The sequence below is a fragment of the Marmota flaviventris genome, chromosome 10 (genome assembly GCF_047511675.1).
Source record: "Marmota flaviventris isolate mMarFla1 chromosome 10, mMarFla1.hap1, whole genome shotgun sequence".
NCBI classification, from domain to species: Eukaryota; Metazoa; Chordata; class Mammalia; order Rodentia; family Sciuridae; genus Marmota; species Marmota flaviventris.
The window spans coordinates 124139808-124165056 of NC_092507.1; the positions used below are offsets into that span (position 1 = coordinate 124139808).

At 48.5% G+C, this 25249-nt stretch overlaps 1 protein-coding gene, 4 non-coding genes and 1 pseudogene across 5 annotated transcripts in view; 3 read left to right on the plus strand and 3 right to left on the minus strand.

Moving 5' to 3' along the window:
• Nucleotides 1-16086, plus strand: part of LOC139707428 (collagen alpha-1(I) chain-like) — a 39501-nt gene extending 23415 nt beyond the window's left edge. Inside the window, exons 6-10 of the mRNA XM_071618667.1 lie at nt 1053-1240; nt 1289-1449; nt 13778-14421; nt 15588-15727; nt 15841-16086. Of these exons, the coding sequence (XP_071474768.1) occupies nt 1053-1240; nt 1289-1449; nt 13778-14421; nt 15588-15727; nt 15841-16086 (1379 nt within the window). The remainder of the gene's footprint in view (nt 1-1052; nt 1241-1288; nt 1450-13777; nt 14422-15587; nt 15728-15840) is intronic.
• Trnaq-cug (transfer RNA glutamine (anticodon CUG)) lies at nt 756-827 on the plus strand. Its single transcript has one exon. It is a non-coding gene; the product is annotated as a tRNA-Gln (tRNA).
• Nucleotides 7637-7770, minus strand: LOC139707514 (U1 spliceosomal RNA; annotated as a pseudogene).
• Nucleotides 13411-13484, minus strand: Trnan-guu (transfer RNA asparagine (anticodon GUU)). The gene has a single exon. It is a non-coding gene; the product is annotated as a tRNA-Asn (tRNA).
• Nucleotides 15254-15324, plus strand: Trnag-ccc (transfer RNA glycine (anticodon CCC)). Its single transcript has one exon. It is a non-coding gene; the product is annotated as a tRNA-Gly (tRNA).
• A 3084-nt stretch (nt 16087-19170) lies between the features above and the next one.
• LOC139707503 (U1 spliceosomal RNA) lies at nt 19171-19332 on the minus strand. Its single transcript, XR_011709059.1, has one exon. It is a non-coding gene; the product is annotated as a U1 spliceosomal RNA (small nuclear RNA).
• Between the last annotated feature and the right edge of the window lie 5917 nt (nt 19333-25249).

Below are 25249 nucleotides of genomic sequence, written 5' to 3' on the forward strand. Positions count from 1 at the left end.
GAGGCCCTAAGGAATTTAGGGGGACCCTGTCTCCAAGACTAAGAAGGGCCAGGGGTCTCACTCAGTGGTTCAGTGCTCCTGGGTTCAATACCTGGGAACCAGGAAAAGAAAAAACAGACATTAAACATGTTTGAGGGCTGTGGTTGTGGCTCAGTGGTAGAGCACTTGCCTCACATATGTGTGGCACTGGGATCAATTCTCAGCATCACATATAAATACATAAATAAACAAACAAATAAATAAAGGTCCATCAACATCTAATAAAATTAAAAAAAAAAAAAAACATGTTTGACTGGTTTTTATTTTAATTCAACAAATCTGCATTCATTGTGAAAAAGAATATATTCCCTTCCCAGACCAACAAACCTATCTTAATTATATGAAAAAGAGAGTTCCCTGCACAGCAATCCTCCCTTGATGAAACACCTTTACCTAATTTGCGTCCTGTAAGCCAAGGCACTCGGGAGTCCCAGGTCCCATCTTGACAATCCTGGGGTTTCCCTGGGTCAAGGGAAAAGTGGGAAGACCAGGAAAAGGAAAATCACAGTATCGCTTGCAGAACTTTCACCTGAGGACAGGAAAGTGTTCACCCGAGGCAGAGAAAGATGGGGGACATACGGGTATTTCCTGTGCCTGAGCCTAAAGAGCAATTGGCCCCGCGTGTTTGTAGCGCAAACGAAGTCCTTGGCACTGGTCCCTAGGCATGCCGTTCGTCCCTGGGCACCTCCGAGCACGATTCAGAGGCCGCCTTCGTGGGTTCCATGGTGTAATGGTGAGCACTCTGGACTCTGAATCCAGCGATCCGAGTTCAAATCTCGGTGGAACCTTTCCCTTTTCTTTGTCGGAAGTCCCCAGCCGGCCTCCGTGGGACCCAGGAAGGACCCAGCCCCAGCCCTGTCCTCCGCGGACCCTGAGCTGGGAAGGCGGCGGCCACCACCCCGAGAAAGCCTTCGCTGCGAGGCCTGTGCCCGATGCAGGCGGCCACTGGTGGCTCTGCATAGGCAGATTCTGTCCAGAGTTTCTGGCTCCTCTGCGGAGGTGACCCGGGGCAGAGAGCGGAGTCGCCGGACCCTCCAGCGAGCGGCGGCGTGGAGGTCCCGGGCGCCAGGGGACACGAGCTGCAGCCCGAGCGGCGAGCCGAGACCGCGGGGACTTGGCGCAGCCCGCCGGGCCCCAGGGAGAGGAGGCGTCGCGCCGCGGCCGGGGCCGAAGTGCGGTGCTCTCTGAAGCCGAGCTGCGGGCAAGGCTCGGGTCCTGACCACTGCCCACAGTGTTCTGGGCCCTGCAGCGTCGAGCCACGGAGGGGGCTGACCCCGGCAGCGCCGCGGAGCCCCGGGAGGCCACACGGCTGGCCACCAGCAGAAACGGGAAGGGCAGGGCGAAGGGGGCGGCGCAGCCCAGCCCAGGTCGCCGCCTGTGGCTCCTCCCGGCTCAGGGAGGCTCCCTCCGGTAGCCATCCACCGGGCACGCCGCCCCGGACGCAGCCCAGCACTTGCCGGGCCTGGGTTCCCGCACCTTCCTTTCTGGGCGGGCGGGAGGGGGTCGGTGCAGCGAGGCAGAGGCCCGCGGCTTGCTGGCTCCCTGGTTTGGAGTGCAGGAAGGAAACGCACGAAGCCCGCTTTCCCTGAGGCCGGTCTGCAGGCCTGGGATGGAACACTACCCAAGCTCCAAGGCACGGGCACACTGAATGGCAGAAGTCAAAGCAATTTGGGAACAGAGTGGAAAGTGTACCACCCCCACCCCCCTTCTCCATGGAAGCAGGTCCTAAGACCCTCACCTGAGAGGGATCCCCTGTACCCAGATGAAAGAAGCATCTTATCTCTGAGCCAGGGACACGACATGAACCGAGTGGGCCTTGCTTCCTTTCCTTGCTGATCACCTTAGATCACTCTCCTTTTGTGGCATGGTCTTCCTTAACTGCCGTCCACTCTTCAACAATGTCATGTAGAAAACACCTCTGGGTCCACAGCTTACTCCCGTGTCTCTTCCTTAGGAAGGAAGGCACTGTGGCAGGAAAAGCTTGTGACTAAATAAACGTGCGTGCTTTCCTCTTGTTACTCTGTGTCTTCATATAGAGGCCTCGGCCATGAGCTGAGGATGGGCGAGGAATGAGCATTTCCCCTGCCCTCCATGTAAAAATGCTTTCCACCCTGCCACTAAGACACGTTATGGAGGCAGTTTTGAAGCCATAATTTGATTCAATATCCCCCTTTAAACGAGAGAAAATTCCCAGGTACGATGAAGTCTATGGCTCATTCTCTATAGCTCCTTTCAGGGCAAACCTACTGTAGGTTGAGGCGTTTTCCTGGGACACTCCTGGGAGCAGGAGTCCCTGCTGCTCAGAGAGGAGGACTGCACTCTCCCTCTGAGGGTCTTCGGCCTCCAAAAAGCTCCAGTGATGAAACTGACATTTAAATAAAATCAGCATGAAACCTTTATATTGCCTCACGGTGTCAGGTTTGAGTCCATGGTCAGCTGAGTCTGTTTTTGTTTCTTTTCTTTTTCTTCCTTTGTAAAATTTTGAGCTGTGGTGAGGCAGAACCATCACCCCAGAAGGATGAGACAGAGGAAAGTTGCTCACCCTCTGGCAAACAGGAAGCAGGAAAGGGTCAGGGACAAGACATGGTCCCCAAGGTCATGCCACCAAGGACTCACTCCCTTCTACTAGGTGCCACCTTCTACAGATTTCACCACCTCCCAATAATGCCGTTAAGTTTGTGAACCCATCAATGCATCAATCCAGTGAAGTTAGAGCCCTCGCAATCCAACCACTTCCCCCAAATTGGTTCACCTCTGAACACGACTGCACTGGGGCCAAGCCTTTGTGGACTGGATGTTCCAGATACCAACCTAACGATTGGTTTTCGTCATGTCCTATGCTTTTAAAAAATTTTACATTTTACCTGTAGATGGACACAATATCTTCACTTAGTTATTTTTATGCAGCGCTGAAGATTGAACCCTGGGCCTCGCACGTCCAGGCGAGCACTCTACCGCTGAGCCACAATCCCAGACCACGATCAATTTTTTGTGCAGTTTCACTCAAAATACTGTCACTATAAGTTACTTTTGCCTATTGTTGCAGGGTAGTGTTCCAATGGATGGATGCATCATTCTGTATCCATTCCTTTCCTGATGGACATTTGTATTGCTTCCAGTTTGGGGACAGTCACAAAAGAATGTATTAAACAGAAATCATTTTTTTGTGGATATGTATATAAATTCTGTCTTAAATGTGGTATCCTTCAATACTAACTTACTTTGTTACTTTGTGAATGGATATTTCATTTATAAATGCAAGTTCATTCAGATGTTATGAAAGCCCAAAGCGGAAGTCTATGCACTTTCCTTTATATTTCATATTTACAGAGAAAAACTTTATCTTGGATATTGTTTCCTTTTGGCCTATTTTTCATGTAGGCTGCACACATCTAGGTCTATTACCAGATTATCTCATTTGATTTTTTTAATATTAATTTTTTAGTTATAGGTGGACACATATTTGTATGTGGTGCTGGGGATCCAACCCACTGCCTCACACCTGGTAGGCGAGTGTTAGAGTCTGTAAACAAGTCAAAATATCACCTGGCATTTTGCCAGGGGAATGTTAGAGTTTGTAAACAAGTCTGGATGATGCCTGGCAAAATGTCAGAGGGAGTGGTTTGAGAAGTAACAAAAGCAAGCCATTAAGTGTGGAGATTCCTTATTGGTTGACTGATGTATCTAGTTTATGCTAATTAGATAAGCTGTGTGGAATGTATAAATACTGCTCCTGTCCTGCAATAAATGGCTCCTACTCCTGCTGTATCAACATACACAAGTTCTTCGTCACCCCCCGGTTATTTTGCTGCAGCCGGACTGCGGCAGATGGTGGCCCATACGGCGAGCCCCGGGACACTCGGGGGTAAGTGACGAAAAAAAGCTGCCCGTCCATAGATAGGACGGGAGCAAATCTGCTCGTCCCTAGGCAGATAGGGCGAGAGGAAAAATGGCTATTTCAAGAAAATGGAGAAGATTGATACAGTATATTTGTGTCTTGTTTTGTCTCAGTGTATTGTATTGTCTTTATGATGAAAATATGGAAGGGGTGAGAAGTAAATTACTAAGGGAAGGAGGCACCCCAGTGGAACCAAGAATAGTTAGGGCATGTGTTGATAAGAGCCCAGGAACTCTAGTCAGAAAGAAAAAGAAAGTTCAGAAGAAGAAGGATTATCAGGAAAAAAGTTGCAGCAAAAGGCTATTACTAAATACTTTTCGTTACCGGAGGGTGCGTGAAGCGGAGAGGCGGCTGCCGAGTGTGCAAGCCGGTCACTGCGCAGCAAGGATTTTCCAAGAGGCGGCGGCGACTGGCCCTTCCCCGCCTCCTGCCCGGGGAGCTGGCTCTTCCACTGCCGCGAGCCCAAATCTAGACCTGACCTGGAGGCACAGTCTCGCAGGCTCTTGCTCCCTGTGCCCAGTAGCAGTTTGAGTCTGGGACACTCCCCAGGGCCATCTGCGGCTGCCCAGGATGCCACAGCTGGCAGAAGACGCTACCAGCGTCCCTGATGTTTGGTCATTTTCAATGCCAATAACTAAACTACAATGGTTCTCCCACACCTGGAAGCTGATGAGTAATGAGCACTATTAATGCTATTTTAAATGCAAAAAAAAAAAACCTTGAGATAATGTACTAAATTGTTCAGAAGGTTGTTTTCTTAGTAGAATGCTACAGGATTTTCTTTAGCCATCCTGAGTTCCTGCCTTCGTCCCAGTGCCGGTAAAGACCAAGGTGGAAGAATTTCCAGTGTTGCTGAAAACCAGAGGAGACTTCGGCTGAGAAACGGACGAAACTTCGGATCAAGCTAGCTGCCTGCAGAACTTACCTGGACTGTGATTTAAGCTAGCTGCCTGCAGAACTTACCTGGACTGTGATTTAAGCTAGCTGCCTGCAGAATTTACCTGGACTGTGAGTTAATCTATTGAGACACTGCTTTACCTGGACTGAGACAACAAACTGTAAGCTATAACAAATTGTAACTCGGTATCTTTGCTAACAGTGTCATTGCTGGTATAATTTTTCCAAGGGCTTCTTGCATGGAGCCATCAAGTGGCTTGGTATTGTGGCATTTTGTATCCTCCCTTTCTGTTTGTAGCAGGTTATTTATGGTGTTTCTGTAAAAACCACTATGGCCGTTATTTAAATTAAACAAAATGGGGAAATGTTAGAGTCTGTAAACAAGTCAAAATAACACCTGGCATTTTGCCAGGGGAATGTTAGAGTTTGTAAACAAGTCTGGATGGTGCCTGGCAAAATGCCAGAGGGAGTGGTTTGAGAAGTAACAAAAGCGAGCCATTAAGTGTGGAGATTCCTTATTGGTTGACTGATGTATCTAGTTTATGCTAATTAGATAAGCTGTGTGGAATGTATAAATACTGCTCCTGTCCTGCAATAAACGGCTCCCACTCCTGCTGTATCAACGTACACAAGTTCTTCGTCACCCCCCGGTTATTTTGCTGCAGCCGGACTGCGGCAGGCGAGCACTCTACTTCATTTGATTTATGCAACAATTGTATGAGTACTTAACATTCTCTTATTATTATTCTTATTTTTTTTTCCATATGACTCTTGCAAAACTAAGACCAAGGAAACTGAAAGAGCGGACTGTAAGTCAGATAGAAGGCAACTGGTGGCTCCAGGACTGGAAAGATGTCCTTCCCAAAGACAGAAAACCCCAACGTCATGCGGGAACATCAGTGTTTCAGATAGGCCTGGAAATCCCTAGGCCAGCAGTTCCCACCTGCCATACTGGAGGGCTGCTCTTTGTCAGAAACTCCTCCCTCGGGGATCTGGAACATAAGATAGTGATCACAGCCCTGAGAACAAGGAAATTCCTTGGACACTCCACAAACCCAAAGTATTCTCCTCTGTATGGTGCTGAAAGTTGACCGGTCACGGTTCATCTACCTTGTATCCCCAACCCTTTTTTGCTGAGAGCCACGGCTGAGTCTGTATGGCCCCTGGCATTTTGCCAACTGTATTGGTTGACAGGGGAGGCATTACTATCCACCTGGGCTGCTACTTTTGAGTTCTGTGCTACTTTGGACTTCTCCTGGGGATTCCTGGGGATTCCCCAAGAGTTCCCATTGGTTGGGGAAGTGCAGGAGGAGGGATTTCTGGGAGAGATATTTCCAGCTGGAGGTTCCTGGAGGAGTGGTGTGGCATTGGGGAGAATTCCCCTGAGCGTGTGTGAAGTGTTTTCTTGCAGTTCAAAAATAAAGTTTGTTCCTGCTTCAGTGGGTCGTGATTTGTGCCCAGCCAGACTGCGGCACTTTTTATTCTTTGATTGGAGACAGCATCTGGTTCTGTTACCTAGGACCTTGTTGCCCCTGACTTTGAATTTGTGATCCTCCTGCTTCAGCCTCAGGTGTTTACAGGGATTACAGGCATGCAACAAAACACCTGGCACAATAAATTTCTTCCTTTCTTTCTGGCTTTTTTTTTTTTTCCTACTGGGAATTGAACTCAGGGGCACTCGACTATGGAGCCACATCCCCAGCCCTATTTTGTGTGTTATTTAGAGCCAGGGTCTCATGGAGCGCTTTGCTTTCCCTGACGCTGGCTTTGAATTCACAATCCTCCTCTGCCTCAGCCTCCTGAGTGCTGGGATTGAAGGAGAAGACATGACTTCTGACAGTGAAAAAGAATAACTATTTACAATTTGTTCTGCCATTTGAGGAGAGGGGGTATGTAGGAAGGAAGCCTCTATAATTTGACAGTGGAGCACACTATCGCAGAGGCTGAGAGAACAGCACTTTTTCTGACAATGAAAGTGATAAGCAAGGGCCTGAGGAAAGGGCTGGGGACGGTAAGGAAATGAGAATCATGAATGTGAAGAGGCTGGAAAGGATGGGTCGGTGTGATATCTAAAGTCACTTGAGAACAGATATAGTGTGTGACAGCAAGAGATCAAGCAAGTCAGCAATCACATAAGAAATGAAGTTTGAGGAAGGGTGATCTACTTAAAAGGCAAGGAGGTGGGTAGGAAAACCGCCCTAGTGGAAGCCCCCAGGATGGACTGTGGTCCTGAGTCCTGTACAAGAGCCTCTAATTTTATGCCCCTGGGAGGACAGCACAGAATTCCGACCCGGGTGGCCTCTGAAGATAGGAACAAGATCGCAGGATTGATCGTATCCGAGTCAATGCCTTCTAATAAATACTGTAGATACAGGCAGCTCTCCTACCATGGTTGCACAGCCTAAAAACGGTTGTTGGAAGGCACATTCTGTCGGCTCCACGCATGCCATTTGCCCATAGAAGCACTCACGTGAATTGGGAAAGAAGAACTGCTTCCTCTCAACACCGTGAGACATGGTTCAGAAAATAACCAGTAGGACACCTGCGGCAACACACACAAAGCAGTAATAATCTCAAGCAAAAATTAAAAACCCCGAAAACTCATGGAGGAAGTAAGACCCTTAATGCCAGGAGACACAGTTCTCTTGCGCCACTATTTTCACCTGTCCTGGATGCAAAATAATCACAGAAAATTGAAATCTGAGCAAGGAGAGGGGACAGGAGTACAGGCAGGTGTAGGGGATGCAACTGTAGGGAAAAGTGAGGTACAGGTCCGTCGACTCTATTTTACTGTCGTGAAACCTGGGGAGAGCGCGAATGCAGTCCCCACTACCACAAATTATGCAGCCGAGTTTCCCACATTTGGGGAAATCACAGGGGTCAGCACCTCCCAACTGCAATGAAGGATCGTGGTGTTTCCGCTGCCAGGTAAGTATGAGTGGCTCAGCTTCCCGCCCAACGCAGCCTCAAGCGCCCTCCACTGTACACACTGTACACACACGGTCACTTGACTCTCACACTCCCGGGTCCTCTTAGCCCTGGCGCAACGCATCCACCCCGCCTCGCGCAGCAGTCCTGCCTCGGCTCCCACAGCCCGGGAAAGCCTCCGCTTGCGAGCGGCAGGTGCCCACGCAGCAGCCCCTGCGCTGCCTCATCTCCATACGCCTCGCCCCGTCTGTGACATCACGAACCGCGCCCCGCCCCACGGCACTGGCCAGGGCTCACTTAGCTCCGACTTCTCCTGCATGGTCCCTGGCGCCTGCGGGAGCCCTGGCAGTGCGTGTGGAAAGTTCTGGTTCCGGTCCTGGTCCCCTGCCCCACCCGGCGTCGGGGCGGTGCACTGAGCCCGGGCCTGGTCTCCGGAACTGCGGGGCTCCTCACCCTGGGGCTCGTCCTTGAGCTGCTCTCCCAGCCTTGCCCTTAGGGTTCCTGTGGAAGACCAGCAGAGCCCTCCGACGGGGACCTGGGAAACAACGTAAAAAGGTCTAATGTTCTAGTTACCAGAGTGTGGATCAAAGGCTGAAGGACGAGACTGAAACAGCAGCCAAGCAAGGAAATGACCAATTTGGCAAGAAACAGAAACCTACAGGTTTGAGATATTGTACAAACACAAATGGAATTTAAAAAAAATCAAAAGAACTTTATGACAAGATGCATAGCAATCCAACTTTTAAAAACTAAAGACAAAGAAACTACCTACAAAGAAAAACAGAAGGATAACAAATTATCTACAGGGTGAAACTAATTCTGATGACAGTGGAGTGCTCATCAGAAAACGTGGAGACAGAATTAAGTGGCACAAAGTTTCAAGAACCCAGGAAACAAGGGTCAAGCCACGCTCCTCCACAGCAATAAGCACCTTGAGCAATTGAACGGAAATCAGAAGTTGTCACATTGAGGAACCAAGGGAACCTGTCACCCACCCTTCTACCATAAAAGAATGGCCCCTAGGAGCTCTCCAAACAGAAAGGAAATAATAGAAGGCAATCTGAGACGTCAGAAAGAAAGGAGGAAAATAATCAACACCACATTTCCTTCTCTTGAGTTCCCTGAATTATGTTTGATGGTTTAAGAAAAATTCATACACTGTTTGGCATGGTTCTACATTTATGTCAAGGGAGTGTTCAAAATAATGAGACTTTAAACAGGGAGGGTAAAGACATATAAAAGGCATGTAAGTTTTCTGTAGCTCACTTGAACTGGTAAAATAATGACACTGATGTACTGTGTCTCTCTATATAGACAGAAACCTAAACTGCTATATAAACCAATCTTATCAAAAACACTATGGATACAGCAATGTGTAATTCTAAAATATATTGCAGCCACCACAGAGAGGCAAGGAAAAGAATATGGTCCCAGAAAACAAATGAAACGTTACAAACAGAAAGTGAACAAAAAATGGTAGATGTAAGTCCGCTCATTTCAAAAAGTACGTTAAATGTCAATGGTCTGAATACATCCGTTCAAAGAAGGATTAGAGGAGTGGATTAAGAGACATGAAGCAAGTATATTCTGGTTACAAAGAAACTAATGTCAAATATAATGATATAGGCAGGTAGGAAAGAATGGATGGACAGAGATATACCATGCCTGCAGACATTAAGCAAAGGAAAGCAGCACTGGATGTATTAAGATCAGATAGAGTGACCCACAGGGACATTACACAATGATAAAAGGGTCAAACCAACAAAAACCCCAACAGAGGGACTGGGCTGATGGCTCAGCAGTAGTGTGCTTACCTAGCATGTGTGAGGCACCTGGTTCAATTCTCAGCACCACGTATAAATAAATAAATAAAAATGAAAGTCCATTAACAACTAAAAGAGTATTTTAAAAAATAACAGAAGGCATACGTGCATATGCAACAAAAACGGATGGAAATGAACAGAGACATAGAGCATTTCACAATTACAATTGGATATTTTGTTAGGTGCAGGACAGGCTGAACTAAGTTGTCTGCAGGGCAGGCTGAACAAACTTTAGCTGCAGGATAGCCCACGCACTTTAACCCCCCTCTGTCTGGTCCTTTATCACCTGTTTGCGTCAATTCTGAACACTCGACCCCACTCAAGGCTGAACACTCGACCCCCACCCGTCTGGAAACCCACAAATGACCTCTGCCCCATCTCCCTGAAGGCAGACGATGACACTACTGTATGATCCACTCACTGTATGCCAACAAGGCAGCTTGCAGACCCAGAGACCCCATTACATTTGGGCTATAAAAACTCCCTCCTGCCTGGCCCCTCTCTTGCTCTGGCTCTTTCTTTCTCTCTTGCTCTTGGTCTTGCTCTCTTGGTCTTGCTCTCTCCTTCCTCGCCCCCCTCTCTCTCCCTCCCTCCCTCCCTCCCTCTCCCCTCTTTTGCACTGCTGCAATAAAGATCTCTTGGTTGCTCCAAGTGTTGTGGTCACTTTCCTTTCAGACTTCAGTATCTTCAACAACATATACAACAACCCATCAGAATCAGCAAGGATACAGGAACCCCAACAACACAATCCATCAGCAGAAATTAATTGACAATTTTAGAATCCTCTGCAGTAACAGAATGCATATTATCATGAGCTGAATTGTGCCCTCCCTCAAGCCCAGATTCACTGGTGAAGTCCTAACATCATCAGCCACTAAGGATCTGATAATTAAATAGATATCAGTACACACCAATCAGGATGTCCTCATTAAAAAAAAAAAAAACATATTAATCTTAGTGGCTCTGGAGACTGAGACAGGAGGATTGCTAGTTCAAAGCCAGACACAGCAATGGCAAGGCACTAAGCAACTCAGTGAGACCCTGTGCCTAAATAAAATACAAAATAGGGCTGGGGATGTGGCTGAGTGGCTGATTCCCCCAGGTTTCAATCCCCGGCACTAAAACAAACCAAACAAAATACCAAAAACCAAAATAAGCATGACACCATCAATGGCTAGCAAGAATTCAAGGAAGCCTGGATCACACCTATATTGCTGGTGTGAATGCCAAATGTTACAGCCACTCTAGGAAATATTTTTATGGTCTGTTTTTAAAGGTAAACATGGATCTGCCGTAGGACCTAAGAATTTCATTCCAGTATTTATCACAGAGAGATAAGCACTTATGTTCACACAAATAACCTGTGTATTATAGTTTATAGCAACTTTATTCTTAATATCTCCCAAAAAGAGAAAAATGTGGATAACCTTTTCTGGGCGAATGGGTAGACAAATTTATCTGCAGCAAGGCAAAGTGTGCAGCTACTGAAATACAAAAAGAACAACTTGTTGACGCAGCAACTGGAATGACTCTCCAGAGAAATTCACTAAGTGAAAAACAGTAGTTCCAGGGGCTGTGTATAGGATTCCCTTCACCTACCATTGATTAAATGAATAAGTTACAGGAATGGAAACTGATCAGTGGTAGCCAGAGTTTAAAGAGGAAAGGAGAAGCGGTCCTGAAGAGAGCCATTACAAAGGTGATTGATTTTTGTGGTGATGAAGACGTTGTGTAACTTGGTTGTGCCAATGGCTATATCCTGGTTCTATGGTATAAGCATGTCTAACTCCCACCACACCATTTTTCAAATATTACCATGAAGTTACAATTGGAGCAAACTGGGAAAGAAGCCACAGGGGATCTCTCTTATGAGTTCTTAAGATTATATCTGAATTACGTTTAAAATGCATTCGCCAAATAAAATATAAGTATATTTCTCTTTGATTTGAACTTTGATGAGAAAACACTAAGGTTATGCACAGGCCCTGGGGTCCATCCCCAGCCCAATAAATAAATAAATAAATAAACAAATAAACAAGAAAGAAGACACTAAGGCTAAAACTATTTTACTGAAATAGGTTCAATAAAATAATTTTAGCACTTTGTCTTGAAGGAAATGTTGAACACGATCCTTACTCTTGAGAACTGTCCACAATTTCTTCTTTTCTTTTCCTTTTTCAAAAGTATGGTGAACAAAACTGCTGCAAATTCTGTGTTTGGTCTGGGTTCTTCAGAGAACAAACCCAAGAAGGTCCAAATATGATATGTATAGAGAAACTTACTGAAAGGAATTGGCTCACATGATTATGGAGACCAAAAGTCCTAGATGACAAGTCAGCCAGCTGGAGATCCAGGAGAAGTGATGGCCAAGTTCAAGTCCTCTTATGGCTTGGAGATGGGGAATCCCCAAAGCTCCTGTGTGAGCAGGAGATGGAATGATCAGATCGCGAGAGCTGTAACCTGCATTCATCATTTGATGACAAGAGAAGAGAGAGACAAATTCCCTGTTCATTAACCACACGAAGTATGTAAAATCCAAGAGTTCAAATATTGAGGAGAGCTGAGGAAAGACATCCAACTGCCCTCAGGTACCTGTTACAGGGGGCAGGATTCTCTTGGCGCCAATGATGTGGACTGGATGGGCTAATTTGAAAGCCATGTCTACTTCTGTTAAAGAAAAATAGACACTTATGTGGATGCTAATTCATTGCATTGTACAGGAGGGAGCACTGGTGCTGTCATGTACCCAAACCCATATTTATGAAGAAGAGAGGAATGGTGAGGAGGAAAACCATGGCTAGAAGTACCAAGATATTCCTCCTGTTGTAGCTGGGATCTGGGTTAAACTCCTGGTCCCCAGGGCAGCAACGTTCAGACGTGGGGCTTTTGAGAAGCAACTGGATCACGAGGGCTCTGGTTAATCCATTGGTAGGTCCAGGATTAAATGGACATTGGGAGGTGGCGGAACCAGGAGTTAGCCAGAGAAGCATGCCCTGGAAGGGTATGTTTCGTCTCTGACCCTTCTTAATACTCTCATTCTTTCTGCTTCCCAGCACCCTTGGGGTGAAGAGTTCTGCTCTGTCAAGCGTTTCCCACTGGGATGGCCTTCTTCCTCACCATAAGCCAACAATGATGGGCCCAAGCAACTATGAACCTCTGAAACTCGGAGCCAAAGATAAATGTCTCCTTCTCTAAGTTGATTTCTCAGGTATTTTGTCAGAGCAATGTAAAGCTGACTAACACACTTCCTTTGGATAGGTGGCTTGTCAGAAAGCTGTGGTCACTTGGGCAGAGTTCTGCAGCCCTGACTAGGCCACCACAGAAAACAACTAGTTATTGGAGGACTTTAAAGCATCCAGGAAGTTCAGCTATTCAGAAAACGCGACGGAATATGTGTATGTGTCATGTCGACTGGGACCTTCTGATGGAAAGCCCCTTGGCTAAGCACTGCACCTGCTAGACTCTCAGTGATAGCACACACTAAGGAAGACAGGCTTAAAAAATTAAAAATAAAAAATAAAATAAAATAAAAAAAGAGGATCGAAAATCTGATGAAGGTGGCAATAGTATATAGACAGAGTAATCCCCAAATCCAGGTTCCCAGTGGAGACAGGATACTGATGTCTATCTCAGGTTGCTGATGAAAGGGTTCGCCTTGGTCGTCCTGGCCTGGCCTCCTGTCAATGTCTAAGTGTCTCAGGTGCCAGACCGCTATGCCATCAGATATTGTAGGAAGGCCTGGTGGCATGACTGTGGCAGGAGGAGGTCGTGCTCTGTAAGTGTCCCGCTGCGTGAGAGCAGGAAGGAGGCTAAAGAGCTCGCTGGCGTCCCTGGGTGGGCTCGAACCATCAGCCTTCCGGTTAACAGCCGAACGCGCTAACCGATTGCGCCACAGAGACGCAGTCCACAGTCCCCTCTCTAGTTGGTGGGGAGGAATGACGACGCGCCCTAGGGTTTGCAGGGTGCCCGACCAAGTTCCAAAGCCAAGAGCATCCAGGGATTCACAGCGTGAATCGCGGTGTTTGTCGCCTAGGAGACTTGGCGACTGCGGGATTCGGAGCCAGAAGGGCCGCGGAAAGGCCCTGGCCCGGCGCTAAGTCACCCCGTCTCAGGAGTCGCAGCCCGCGGAGACGCCGGGTGGGTCCTAGCGGTGGCCTTGTCTGTTCTTTGCGCCACGATCACCCTGGGAAAGTCCTGTGCCCACACGACCGGTCGCTCGCCCCTGCATTTCGGATTTCTGTGTGCATCGGTGGGGCTCCACGACGGCAGAGGTCGAGGACGTGGTCCTGGGTCCCCTCGCCGACTCCCGGACTCGGCCCTCCTCGGGCGCTCCCTTAGGACTTGCTGGATTAAGCCATGGACGTCGTCACGTAGGAGTCCCCCGAAGAACCCGAGGGCGGATTTCCCAGAGTTCGGCAAAGGCGAGGTTCTTGTTAGAAGGCTCCCCTCGCGGTGGTCTCCCGGTAACCCCGGGAGGCCGGGAAGCCCTGCGCACGGCCTGCGCGGTCCCAGCCAGAGCTTCCGGGGCTGGGGTGGGCGAGTGGCCGCGCCGGGAGCGGGTGGCCTCAGAGGCGGCGGCCAGCGGGGAGCGGCGGCGTGGCGCTGCACCCCGCGACGGGAGTGGGCCGAGGTGCGCGTCGACGCGCCTAGGGCCGACGCTGCGAGACGGAATCGGTTCCCACCGCAGCCGAGAGAGAAGAAAGGGGAAAGCAGAGGCGGGAACGCGCGGTAAAGGCGACGACCTGCGGCCGTCCCCGCAGAGCTGTCGCCTATTCCAGCTCCTCGGCCTGGACAGGACGCGGAGGAGCCGCCCCGCGGCGTCTCGCGGGCTTCGGCGTAGCGCACCGAGGACAGCGCTCCGCGCAGTCTGCAGCAGCTTCGGTCGGGATCCCCGAGCGCAGGGCCCTCCGCGGACGTGGCCTCCCTTTTCTTTCCATCCACTCTGACCTCCGCGGCCCTGGGCCACTTACCTGGACGCCAGGGCGACACTTGCCTGGGCTCCAGAGTTCTCCGGGTCTGGGAAAGGAAAGCCTACGTGCGTATCCCGCCTCGGCCTAGAGGACAGGTTGGAGCGGTCCTTTCCCTGCCCGAGAGGTGACAGGGCCAGTCCTCCCCAAAGCGCAAGCCTCAAAAAGTGAGGCGCTGCCCCTGGATCGTCCGAAGGTGCCAACCAGCTTGTTCTGGTTCGGGTTTGCAACCTCAGTGGGGCCTTTCTAAAACCAAATCAGAAGTGAGAAGAGAGATTCAAGGCTACCTGGATATTTTAGGTCAAGTCTAACGCGTGTCCACTGTAACTGTACTGATCTCTGTGTGGTGCTGCGGACCGGACCCAGCGCCTCACACGTGCCAGGCTCCGCTCTAGCACCAGCCCAGCGCCAGCAATTTTTAGCATTTATTTTGCTAACAGTAAATGACTCCAGTGTAACACAGGCTAAAGCGCAGGGATCTTCAGTGAGGGAGCACAGGACTTTTGACAAGAAGTAACCATCTCTTAGATGAAGTGATACAAAATTTCCTTCATCCTGGAAAGTCCATGGAGCCCCTTTTAATGTATTATCTGGGGTGAGGGGGATCGCTTCTTTCAAAGGGCGCAGCACGTCTATTGTAAGGTTGGGAAGCGCGTCTCCAAATTTTACTGAGATGGCCCATGATATTATGAGAATGTGGGGCATTGGTGGTTCAGTGGTAGAATTCTCGCCTCCCACGCGGGAGACCCGGGTTCGATTCCCGGCCAATGCACGCCTTTTCTTAGCGCAGCTGGGGGCCCTGCTTTCGCCTTCTCTCCCCTGGTCTCCAGCAAACCCTGGTCATAAAGACCACAAAGCCCACGACTTCAGTGTCATTTCCCAATTGCCACACAGGACGGGACCTCGCCAGTCACAGGCTGAGACTGTCGAAACCGCGCCACCCTTTTTCCTCGGATCTGGAGGCTCCTGCGCACGGATTCACTTCCTGCACTTGGACAGGGCACTGGACAGATCACTGGGCCGTTCTCCGTGCAGAAGGGGACCCGGAAGGGAACGCCCGATGGCAGGGCCACGGGACCGGGAGGCGGGGAGCCCAGACCCACTCGCTTCGCGGGTTCTGCGCGGGGCCGCCGCCGGCCGGACAGCCGCCCCTGTGCCTGGTGGCCCCGATCAAAGTCAGTCCGCGGCGTCTGGGCAAAATTCAGGGTGGCCCAGGAGCGCGGCGAGGGGGACGCCCTTCTAGCCCTCCTGCTTTCGCCCCCCGACGGGCGCCCTGCCTTCTGCGCAGAGTTTGGATCCCCTGGAGCTCTGCAGCCCAGCCCCCCCCCCCACGGCCTCGGGCGGCGTGGGAGGAGCCCGGGACGAGCCAAGCTGCGTCCTGTCTGTGGACCCCGCCTGTTTTCACCCGCTCTTCGCAGCCAGTCCAAGTGCTGCCCACTCCAGCGCACTGGCCAAGGGCCACCGGTCCTTTACTCTCATGAAAAGGCCTCGGGAAGAGCTCAGAGGGAGACGCCAGGACAACAGAACTGAGTAGAATTGGCTCCAGTCTGCGGGGAAGCTCTCCTGCCCTGCTCCTCCTGCCCCCCCCCCTCCTCCTCCTGCGCCAGCCCCCTGTGCCCCTCCTCCTGCCCTGCTCCTCCTGCCCCTGATCCTTCTCCTCCTCTACCTCCTGCCCTGGTTCCCCCTCTCCCCCCCTCCTCCTCCCCTCCTCCTCTTCCCTCTTCTCCTGTACATCCTCCTCCCCCTCCTATAAAATCCTGCAGGCTCAGTTTCCTTCTTGCTCCTAACTCCCTCCAGGGTTGATTCTGAAAACCTGGGCAGCAACCCAGATTATTTCAACACCCCCGGTCATTTGTTGGTTTTGGTACTGAACTAGAACTTGCCTCATAAAATAGTTAAGCTGTCCCTTGATTTAAATTTTCTGGAAGAAATTGTACAGGGAATTGGTATCACACACACACACTGGCCCCTCTCTCTCTCTCTCTCTCTCTCTCTCTCTCTCTCTCTCTCTCTCTCTCTCTCTCTCTTCTCCTGTACTAATTAGTAGAGTTAATTAAAAAATAAAAAACTACCTAGACTTGGTACTTTGTTTACAAGCTTTTGAGTTGTTGATTCCAGTTTTAAATACATGAATACTTAAGTAGACTATGTCTCCTTTTGTATATACTGCTGTGATTCTATTGATAAATTTCTATAGATTGTATTTATATTGTTAGTCCAAAATATTTAATTTCTCTTGAAATGTTATTTTGATGCATCTGTTATACTTCAGTGTGTTTTTAATCACCCAGCTCGGGGTCTCCAGCTGTCTTTCTGTTAGTGATTATTTGATGAGCTCCAAGTGTATGGTTTTCTTCAAAAATACAAACTCATTCAAATGTTGTGAAAGCAGAAGTGAAAGGAAAGTGACCAGGACACTCAGAACAACCAAGAGGTCTTTATTGCGGTGGTGTCTGATTGACAGGGAGAGAGAGAGAGAGAGAGAGAGAGAGAGAGAGAGAGAGAGAGAGAGAGAGAAAGGGGGAGAGGGAGGGGGGCAGGGGTCAGATGTGGATTTCCATTTCACCAGAGGGCTGAGGGCTGAGTGTTCACCATTGAGTGGGGCTGAGTGCTCACCCCTGAGTGGGAGCTGAGTGTTCACCCCTGAGTGGGAGCGGAGTGTTCACCCTTGAGTGGGGCTGAGTGCTCACCTTTGAGTGGGAGCGCAGTGTTCACCCCTGAGTGGGAGCTGAGTGTTCATCCTTGAGTGGGGCTGGGTGCTCACCCTTGAATGGGCCTGAGTGCTCAGCCTTGAGTGGGCTGAGTGTTCAGCTCTGAATGGGGCTGAGTGCTCAGCCTTGAGGCAAACACGTGATAAGGAAGCAGACAGACGGGGGTCCAGTGTCCAGCCCACTATGCAGCTAACAAGAATCCTATGCACTTTTCTTTTGTATTTCATAATTAAGGGAGAGAACTTAGCTTGGAGATTGTTTCTTTCCAGCCTAGGTTTAATGCAGGCTGCACTAGATCATCACATTTGAGTCATGCAACAAATCCACGAAGTACTTAATATTCTTTTTTCATAAGACATTTGCAAAATTGAGGCATAGCACACTCATAGAGCCAGCCCACGGGCCACTGGTGGATCTAGGACCAAAAGAATGAGCTTCCCAAAGGGAGACAAAACCTAATGTAGTAATGTCAGTTTGTCTGACAGTATCCAAGCGAGGCAGGAGAAAGGGTAAAAATGGGCAGGTAGGAGAGTTGGACTCCTTCAGGTCAGGTTTTTATTCAGCAGGGTTGAGAAACCACAGACACAAGGCAGGCTTCATCCAGGCCAGGCCTACTTCTGGGTTAGCAGAGAAAAAATGAAACAAAAACAAACTAAGTGGTAAGACACCTGCTGTCTGGTCCCAGACCCCCATCACAAAGGGACACAGAGTAACCTGACTGGATCAAAGAACAGGTGAGGAGGCCATGGACACGGAATGTCTTACTCAGGATTGGTTGGGGGCTAGCTCAAATAGATCATGTAGATTCACAAAAACCACTAGATAATAGCCATTTTCTGGTATGCCTCTCTTGGGACCCCCTCCCTTTGTGAGCTCCATCTTCTTTCTACTACTCAATAAATCCTGTTACTTTGCTGTCACCGCCCCCCCCCGCCCCCGCCCCCGCCCCCGCCCCCGCCCAGTGGATTTCATTCTTCACATTCCTAAGACTCTAAGGAACCCAATCCCACACTCTGTGCTACTCCCGCCCAGTGGCTGCATTGGAAGGCTGCTTTTGTTCAGAAGCTCCTCCATCAAGGATCTAGAGCCTTAGTAGTGAAAACAGCCTTGAGAAAAGGAAATTCCTAGACACTTTAAAACTCAAGTATTCTCAGTAAGGCGCTAAGAGTTGACCTGTCGTGGTCCAGGAATCTTACATGAGGAAGGAAATCTCCACGCTGTTGGAGAGAAGAGAGGCTTTTCATCAAACTAGATCAGTCTGTGGACCTCCAGACCTGTACTTGCAGTGTTCTGAATACTCCTCTGGTAACCCCGTGCATCTAGGTTTGGGGTGCTGGTGTTGTTATTTTTTTTTTTTTTTTTTTTTTTGGGGGGGGGGGGGATGTGGAGATAGAGCCGCGCTCCACCTTAATCCACTTGGGTGTCTTATCAGGACCATCTGGGAGCTTGAAGGTCTTGGAATTAGTCCCAGAGGTACCAAGGGAGTGTGGTAGAGAACGCGCCTTGGAAGAGTGTCCTCCTTCAGGCCAGGTAATTTCTATTCAATAGAACTACAGAAACCAATAGGAGAATGAGATCGTCAGTCATTTACGAGAGAGAATGACCAACCGACAGCAGCCAGCACATACCACTGGGGATTTTCTTCAGAACGGTTGGTCAACCCAGACCCACCTTCAGTAAATGGGGGGAAAGGTGGGGTGTGTAGAAACCTTCTTGCAGAAAAGTATCTGCTTTGGTAGGAAAAAGCCTTTTACAATTCAAAACAAAACGACACTCTCCTTAGCTTGCTAGAAATCAATTTTCAATCTCAATGTTCTAGCAAAATCTCACCAAGAACAACAGAGGTTAGTGCTGTAAGATATACATCACCTTAAGAGCTGAGATCTTCTTTTAAGCAACAAACTTGCCAGGGAGAGCGCGAACGCAGTCCCCACTACCACAAATTATGCAGTCGAGTTTCCCACATTTGGGGAAATCGCAGGGGTCAGCACCTCCGCAGTGCAATGGAGAAGCCTCGCCTTGGGAAAACCACCTTCCTGATCATGGTATCTCCCCTGCCAGGTAAGTATGACTCGCTCGCCTGCCCTCGCAGCACAGCCTCCCTTGCCCTCCACTGTACACACACGGTCACTGCACAGCCGCAATCCCGGGCCTCCTTAGTCCTCACGCACAGCGAGTGGACCCTGCTTAGAGCCGTGCGCTTGCTCCCACAGCACAGCAAGTGGATAGCCTTTGTGCTGCAGGTGCCCGCTCAGCAGCCCCCGCGCCCCCTTATCTACATACGCCCGCCCCTGTGATGACGTCACAGAAGGAGCCCCGCCCTGGACCTGCGCCTCGCCTTCGGTCCCTCCGCCGCTCCCTGCCCTCAGCGGTCCACTCCGCAGAACCGCGCCCCCGCAGCCGCTGCGGGAAGTGCGCGGCCGCTCCCTGCTTAACTCGCGTCCCGCCGGGTGCTCGGGCGGTGCGCGGCGCCACTTCTCCCGGAACGTGGGTTCTTGGTAATAGAACTTCTCTCCCCAACCCCGACCTGCGCCCGAGGATGTGAAGGAGAAACGGCTCCCTGGCACCGCCCCTCCTCGGTGACCCTTTGTCTCTTCCCGGCGGGCCCGGGTCCGGTGGCCCCGGACCGAGGAAGTCCACTCGTGTCGGACAGGACTTCCCCTGGGCAGTGGAAACGAGGAAAGGCCAAGAAGGAAAACGAGGCGGTGCAGCCATCCCCGCTCAGCAGGGGAACTGGCCACCGAGGCAGGGACCGCGGCTTAGAGGGAGATGGGAGGCCCTCCGAGGGACCCCACAAAGGACCCCGGCACCAGCCCTGTCGGCGGACCCTCCTGCGCTGAGAAGGCGGCGGCCACCACCCCCGAGAAAGCCCGGGGCGCTCTCAGCACGACGCGTCAGCTCCGCCGGGGGAGCGCCTCGCACTCGGAGGGTGGACGTCTGGGCCTTTGCTCGAGGACACGCTGCTTTTATTCCAGGCGGTCAAGAGCCGACCAGTGACCGCCTAGAATAAAAGCAGCCTGGCTCCCACGTGTCCCCGTGGACACCGAAGGTCGCGGTGACAGCCGCTGTGGAGGTGACTCCGGGAAATCTCACTCCGGGTCCGAGCTGGGCACAAAGCTGGACCCCTCCAGCGAGCGCTGGCGTGGAGGTCCTCGCCCGCGGTCTGCAGGCCTCTGTGCACAGCCAGCTGGGCTCCAGGGAGAGGATGCGTCCGACCACCGCAGGGTGGGAAGGCGACTTCCTTCTCGCTGGCAGAGGAGCCTGGAGCCTGGCGGGCCCCATCACTGTGCAGAGCGTTCTGCAGGTGCGAGACACGTGGTTTCTACAGCTCGCAATCTGCAGCTCCCTTGAGGAGCAAGCCTACCCTACATTGAGGGGTTTCCTGCAAGCAGATCACTGCTGCGCAGAGAGGAGGACTGTACTCTCCCTTCGAAATCCTCTGCCTTAGAAAAGTGATGAAACTTAAACAAAATCATCATGTTAGTCAGCTTTCAGGATCTGTGATGGTTTCAGTCCACGGTCAGTGGATTTTTTTTTTTTTTTTTTTTTATCCTAAAGAAGGCAGAAAAATTGTGCAGAAAGATGAGGCAGAGAAAAGTTGCTCACCCTCTGGAAAACAGAAACAGGAAATTGTCAAGGACATAGTCCCCAAGGGCATGCCATCAAGGACCCACTCCCTTCTACTAGGTGCCACCTTCTACAGGTTCCACCACCTCCCAATAATGCCATTGAATGATGAATCCATCAATGGGTCCATCCACTGAAGTTAGAGCCCTCGCAATGCAGTCACTTCCCCCAAATTGGTTCACCTCTGAACACCACTGCTTTGGGGGGCCAAGCCTTCAACACATGAGCCTTTGGGGACGTTCCAGATGCCAACTAACGATCGGTTTTCATCACGTCCTATGTTAGTTCGCTGTTCCACCCACAGAGCCAGAGCTGACGCCCAGTGAGTAGGTGCAGAGGACCTTGTCGCGGCCACAGCCCACGAACTGGACACCAGAGCTCATCCTTTGACCCCTACAACAGGTCAGTGGCCTCAGAGTCCTCATTTTACATATGAGAAAACAGACAAAGACGTTAAGTAACCTATCCAGGCCACTCAGAGGAGAATTCAAACTAGGAATTTGAACCTGAGGCGGCCTGCTCCAAAAGACATGTTCGGAACCACTGTGTGGATACTGCTCCGAAGAAAAGAGAAATGATCTTGAAAAGAAATGTAACTGTGCATGTTATTCTGTTTGTATAAACACCAAAAGAAGAATCATAAGACAGGAATAAAAATTCCCAAATATGCTCAAGGTCCACCTTCCTCCCTACAATGACTTTCTTATCCCAGTTACTGCTCCTCAAATGTCTTCAACCTGGGGCTGCAGTGGTGGCTCAGCGGAGAGCGCTCACCTCACACGGTGAGACACTGGGTTCCATCCTCAGCACCACATAAGAATAAATGAGTGAAATAAAGGTATGGTATCCAACCACAATTTAAAAAAATAAAACAAAATCTTAAAATTCTTTCCAGAATTGTTTTCCCTCCTCTTTACACATTCCTCTCACCTGCAACACTCCTCCGATAAATATTCTGTTCTTTCATTTATGGGTCATTCATATTTTTTTAAACTTTTTTTTAGCTGTAGATGGATCGAATACCTTTATTTATTTTTATGTGGTGCTGAGGTTCGAACCCAGTGCCTCAGGTTTGGGAGGCAAGTGCTCTACCACTGAGCTAAAACCCCAGCCTTATGGATCATTCATTTTTAAATTTTAAAAATATGTAGATTTATTAAAGAAGACAACAATGTGGGCTGGGATTGTGGCTCAGTGGTGGAGCACTTGCTTAGCGTGTGTGAGGCCCTGGGTTCAATCCTCAGCACCACATAAAAAGAAAGAAATAAAATAAAGGTATTGTGTCAATCTACAACTAATATGTGTGTGTGTGTGTGTGTGTGTGTGTGTGTGTATAATAACTACATATCCATATCCCCACCATTAACTACTGTTACGTTAACACCTTTATATGTTTCTCTTTCTCTTCCAATCTTTTTTTTTTAAGTACTGGGGTTTGAACCCAGGGGCACTCAACCACTGACCCACATCTCCAGCCCTTTTTTGCATTATATTTAGAGACAGTGTTGCCTAGTACCTGGCTAAATTGCTGAGGCTGCCTTTGAACTTCAAATGTTCCTGCCTCACCCTCCCCAGACACTGGGATTACAGGCCTGCATTACTGCATCCACATTTCATTCACTTATTTTTTTTCTTTTGTCTTTCCTCCTCCTCCTCCTCCTCCTCCTCCTCCTCCTCCTCCTCCTCCTCCTCCTCCTCCTCCTCCTCCTCTTGACAGATCTTTATTTATATGTGGTGCTGAGAATGGAACCCAGTGCCTCACACATGCCAGGCAAGTGTGCTACCGCGGAGCCCCAGCCCGGCCCCTCATTCACTTCTTGAAGAACATTTGAATTGCTTCCAGTTTGGGGACTCCCACAAAGAAAGCTATTAACAAGAAATCCTTTTGGTGGACACGTTTTATAAATCCCATTTTAAATTTATTTTTAATGCTAACTTACTTTGTGAATGGATATTTTATTCATAAACACAAAATTCATTTGAATATTATGAAACCCCAAGGTGGAAGTCTATTCACTTTTCTTTCTTTTTGCTTTTTAAATTTTGTTCATTTTAGTTATGCATGACATGTCAGTATGCATTTGGATATATCATACATACATGGAGTATAACTTTCCATTCTTGTGGTTGCATGTGATGTGGGTTTCACTGGTCCGGTATACATATATGAACATAGGAAAGTTATGACCAATTCATTCTGCTCTCTTTCCTATTCCCATTCGCCCTTCACTTCCCCCACCTACCCCTGTCCAACCCAGTGAACCTCCACTCCTCTCCCAACCCACCCTGCCTATTGTGAGTCAGCATATGCATATAAGATGCTTTTGGGGGGTTTGGCTTATTTCACTTAGCATGATAGCCTCCAGTTTTATCAGCAAATGCCATAATTTCATTCTTCTTTAAAACTGAGTAATATTCCATTGTGTATATGTATCACATTTTCTTTATTGATTCATCTCTTTAAAGGCACCTAGGTTGGTTCCATAGCTGTTGTGAATTGAGCTGCTATGAAGATTGATGTGGCTGCATTGCTATAATAGGCTGATTTTAAGTCCTTTGGGTATATGCAGAGGAGTGGGATAACAATGTCAAATGGTGATTCCATTCCACGTTTTCTGAGGAATCTCCATACTGGTTTCCAGAACCCTTGAACCAATTTGCAGTCCCACCAGCAGTGTATGAATGTACCATTTCCCCCACATCCTCGCCAACACTTATTGTTACTTGTATTCTTGATAATTGCCATTCTGACTACAGCAAGATGGACTCTCAGTGTCATTTCAATTTTCATTTCTCTAATTGCTAGAGATCTTGACCATTTTTCATGTATTTATCACCCATTTGTATGTCTTCTTCTGGGAAGTGTCTGTTCAGTTCCTGTGCCCCATTTATTGATTAGGTTATTCATTTTTTATGTTGTTTTTTATATATATCCTGGAGATTAATGCTCTATCTGAGGTGCATATGGCTCATTCTATAGGCTCTCTCTTCAGGTTCTTAATTTTTCCTTTGCTGTGAGAAAGTTCTTTAGTTTGATACCATCCCATTTATTGATACTTGATTTTACTTCTTGTGCTTTAGGAGTCTTGTTGAAAAAGTTGGTTCCTAAGCTGATATGATGGAAACTTGGGTCTACATTTTCTTCTAGCACATGCAGGGTGACTGGTCTAATACCTAGGTCCTTGATCTACTTGGGTTGAGTTTTGTGCAGGGTGAGAGACAGGGGTCTCATTTCATTGTATTACATATGGATTTCCAGTTTTCCCAGCACCATTTGTTGAAGAGGCTGTCTTTTCTCCAATGTATGTTTATGGTGCCTTTGTCTAGTGTGAGATAACTGTATTTATGTGGGTTTCTCCCTGTGTCTTCTGTTCTGTACCATTGGTCTTCAATTCTCTTCTGGTTCCAATACCATGCTGTTTTTGTTATTATACCTCTGTGGTATGATTTCCTAAGGTCTCTTTCAGTCAATTCATCGATTGATGTATTGCTTTACTTTTCTTGATGAGGATTGCTTTGACTATTCTGGGCCTATTATTTTTTCAAATGAATTTCATGACTATTTTTTCTATTTCTGTTAAGAACATCATTGGAATTTTAATAGGAATTGCATTAAATCTGTCATACTTTTGATAGTATGGCCATTTTGACAATATTAATTCTGCCTATCTGAGGACCTGGGAGATCTTTCCATCTTCGAAAGTGTTCAATGTATTTCTCTAATGTTCTGTGGTTTTCATTGTAGAGTTCTTTCACCTCTTTTGTTGATGTGGCTGCATTACTATAATAGTAATATATAATATTATTCCCAATATTTTATTTTCTTTGAGGCATCTGTGAATGGGATAGTTTTCCTAATGTCTCTTTCAGTCAATTCATTGACTGATGTACAGGAATACAATTGATTTATGGGTGTTCATTTTATTTCCTCCTACTTTGCTGAATTCATTCATGAGTTCTAGAAGTTTTCAGGTGGAGATTTTTGTGTCTTCTAAATATACAATCATGTCATCAACAAATAGGGTTAGTTTTGTTTTTCTTTTTCTATTTGTATCCCTTTAATTTCTTTCTTCGGTCTAATTGCTCCGGCTAGAGTTTCCAGGATTATGTTAAGCAGAGGCAGTGAAAAAGGCATCCCTGTCTTGTTCCAGGTTTTAGAGCAAATGCTTTCAACTTCTCTCCATTTAGAATGATATTGACATTGAGTTTAGCATGGATAGCTTTTACAATGTTGAGGTGTGTTCCCACTATCCCTAGTTTTTCTAGTGTTATGAACATGAATGGATGCTGTATTCTGTCAAATGCTTTTTCTGCATCTATTGAGATACCCTTGTGATTCTTGTATTTAAGCCAATTGAT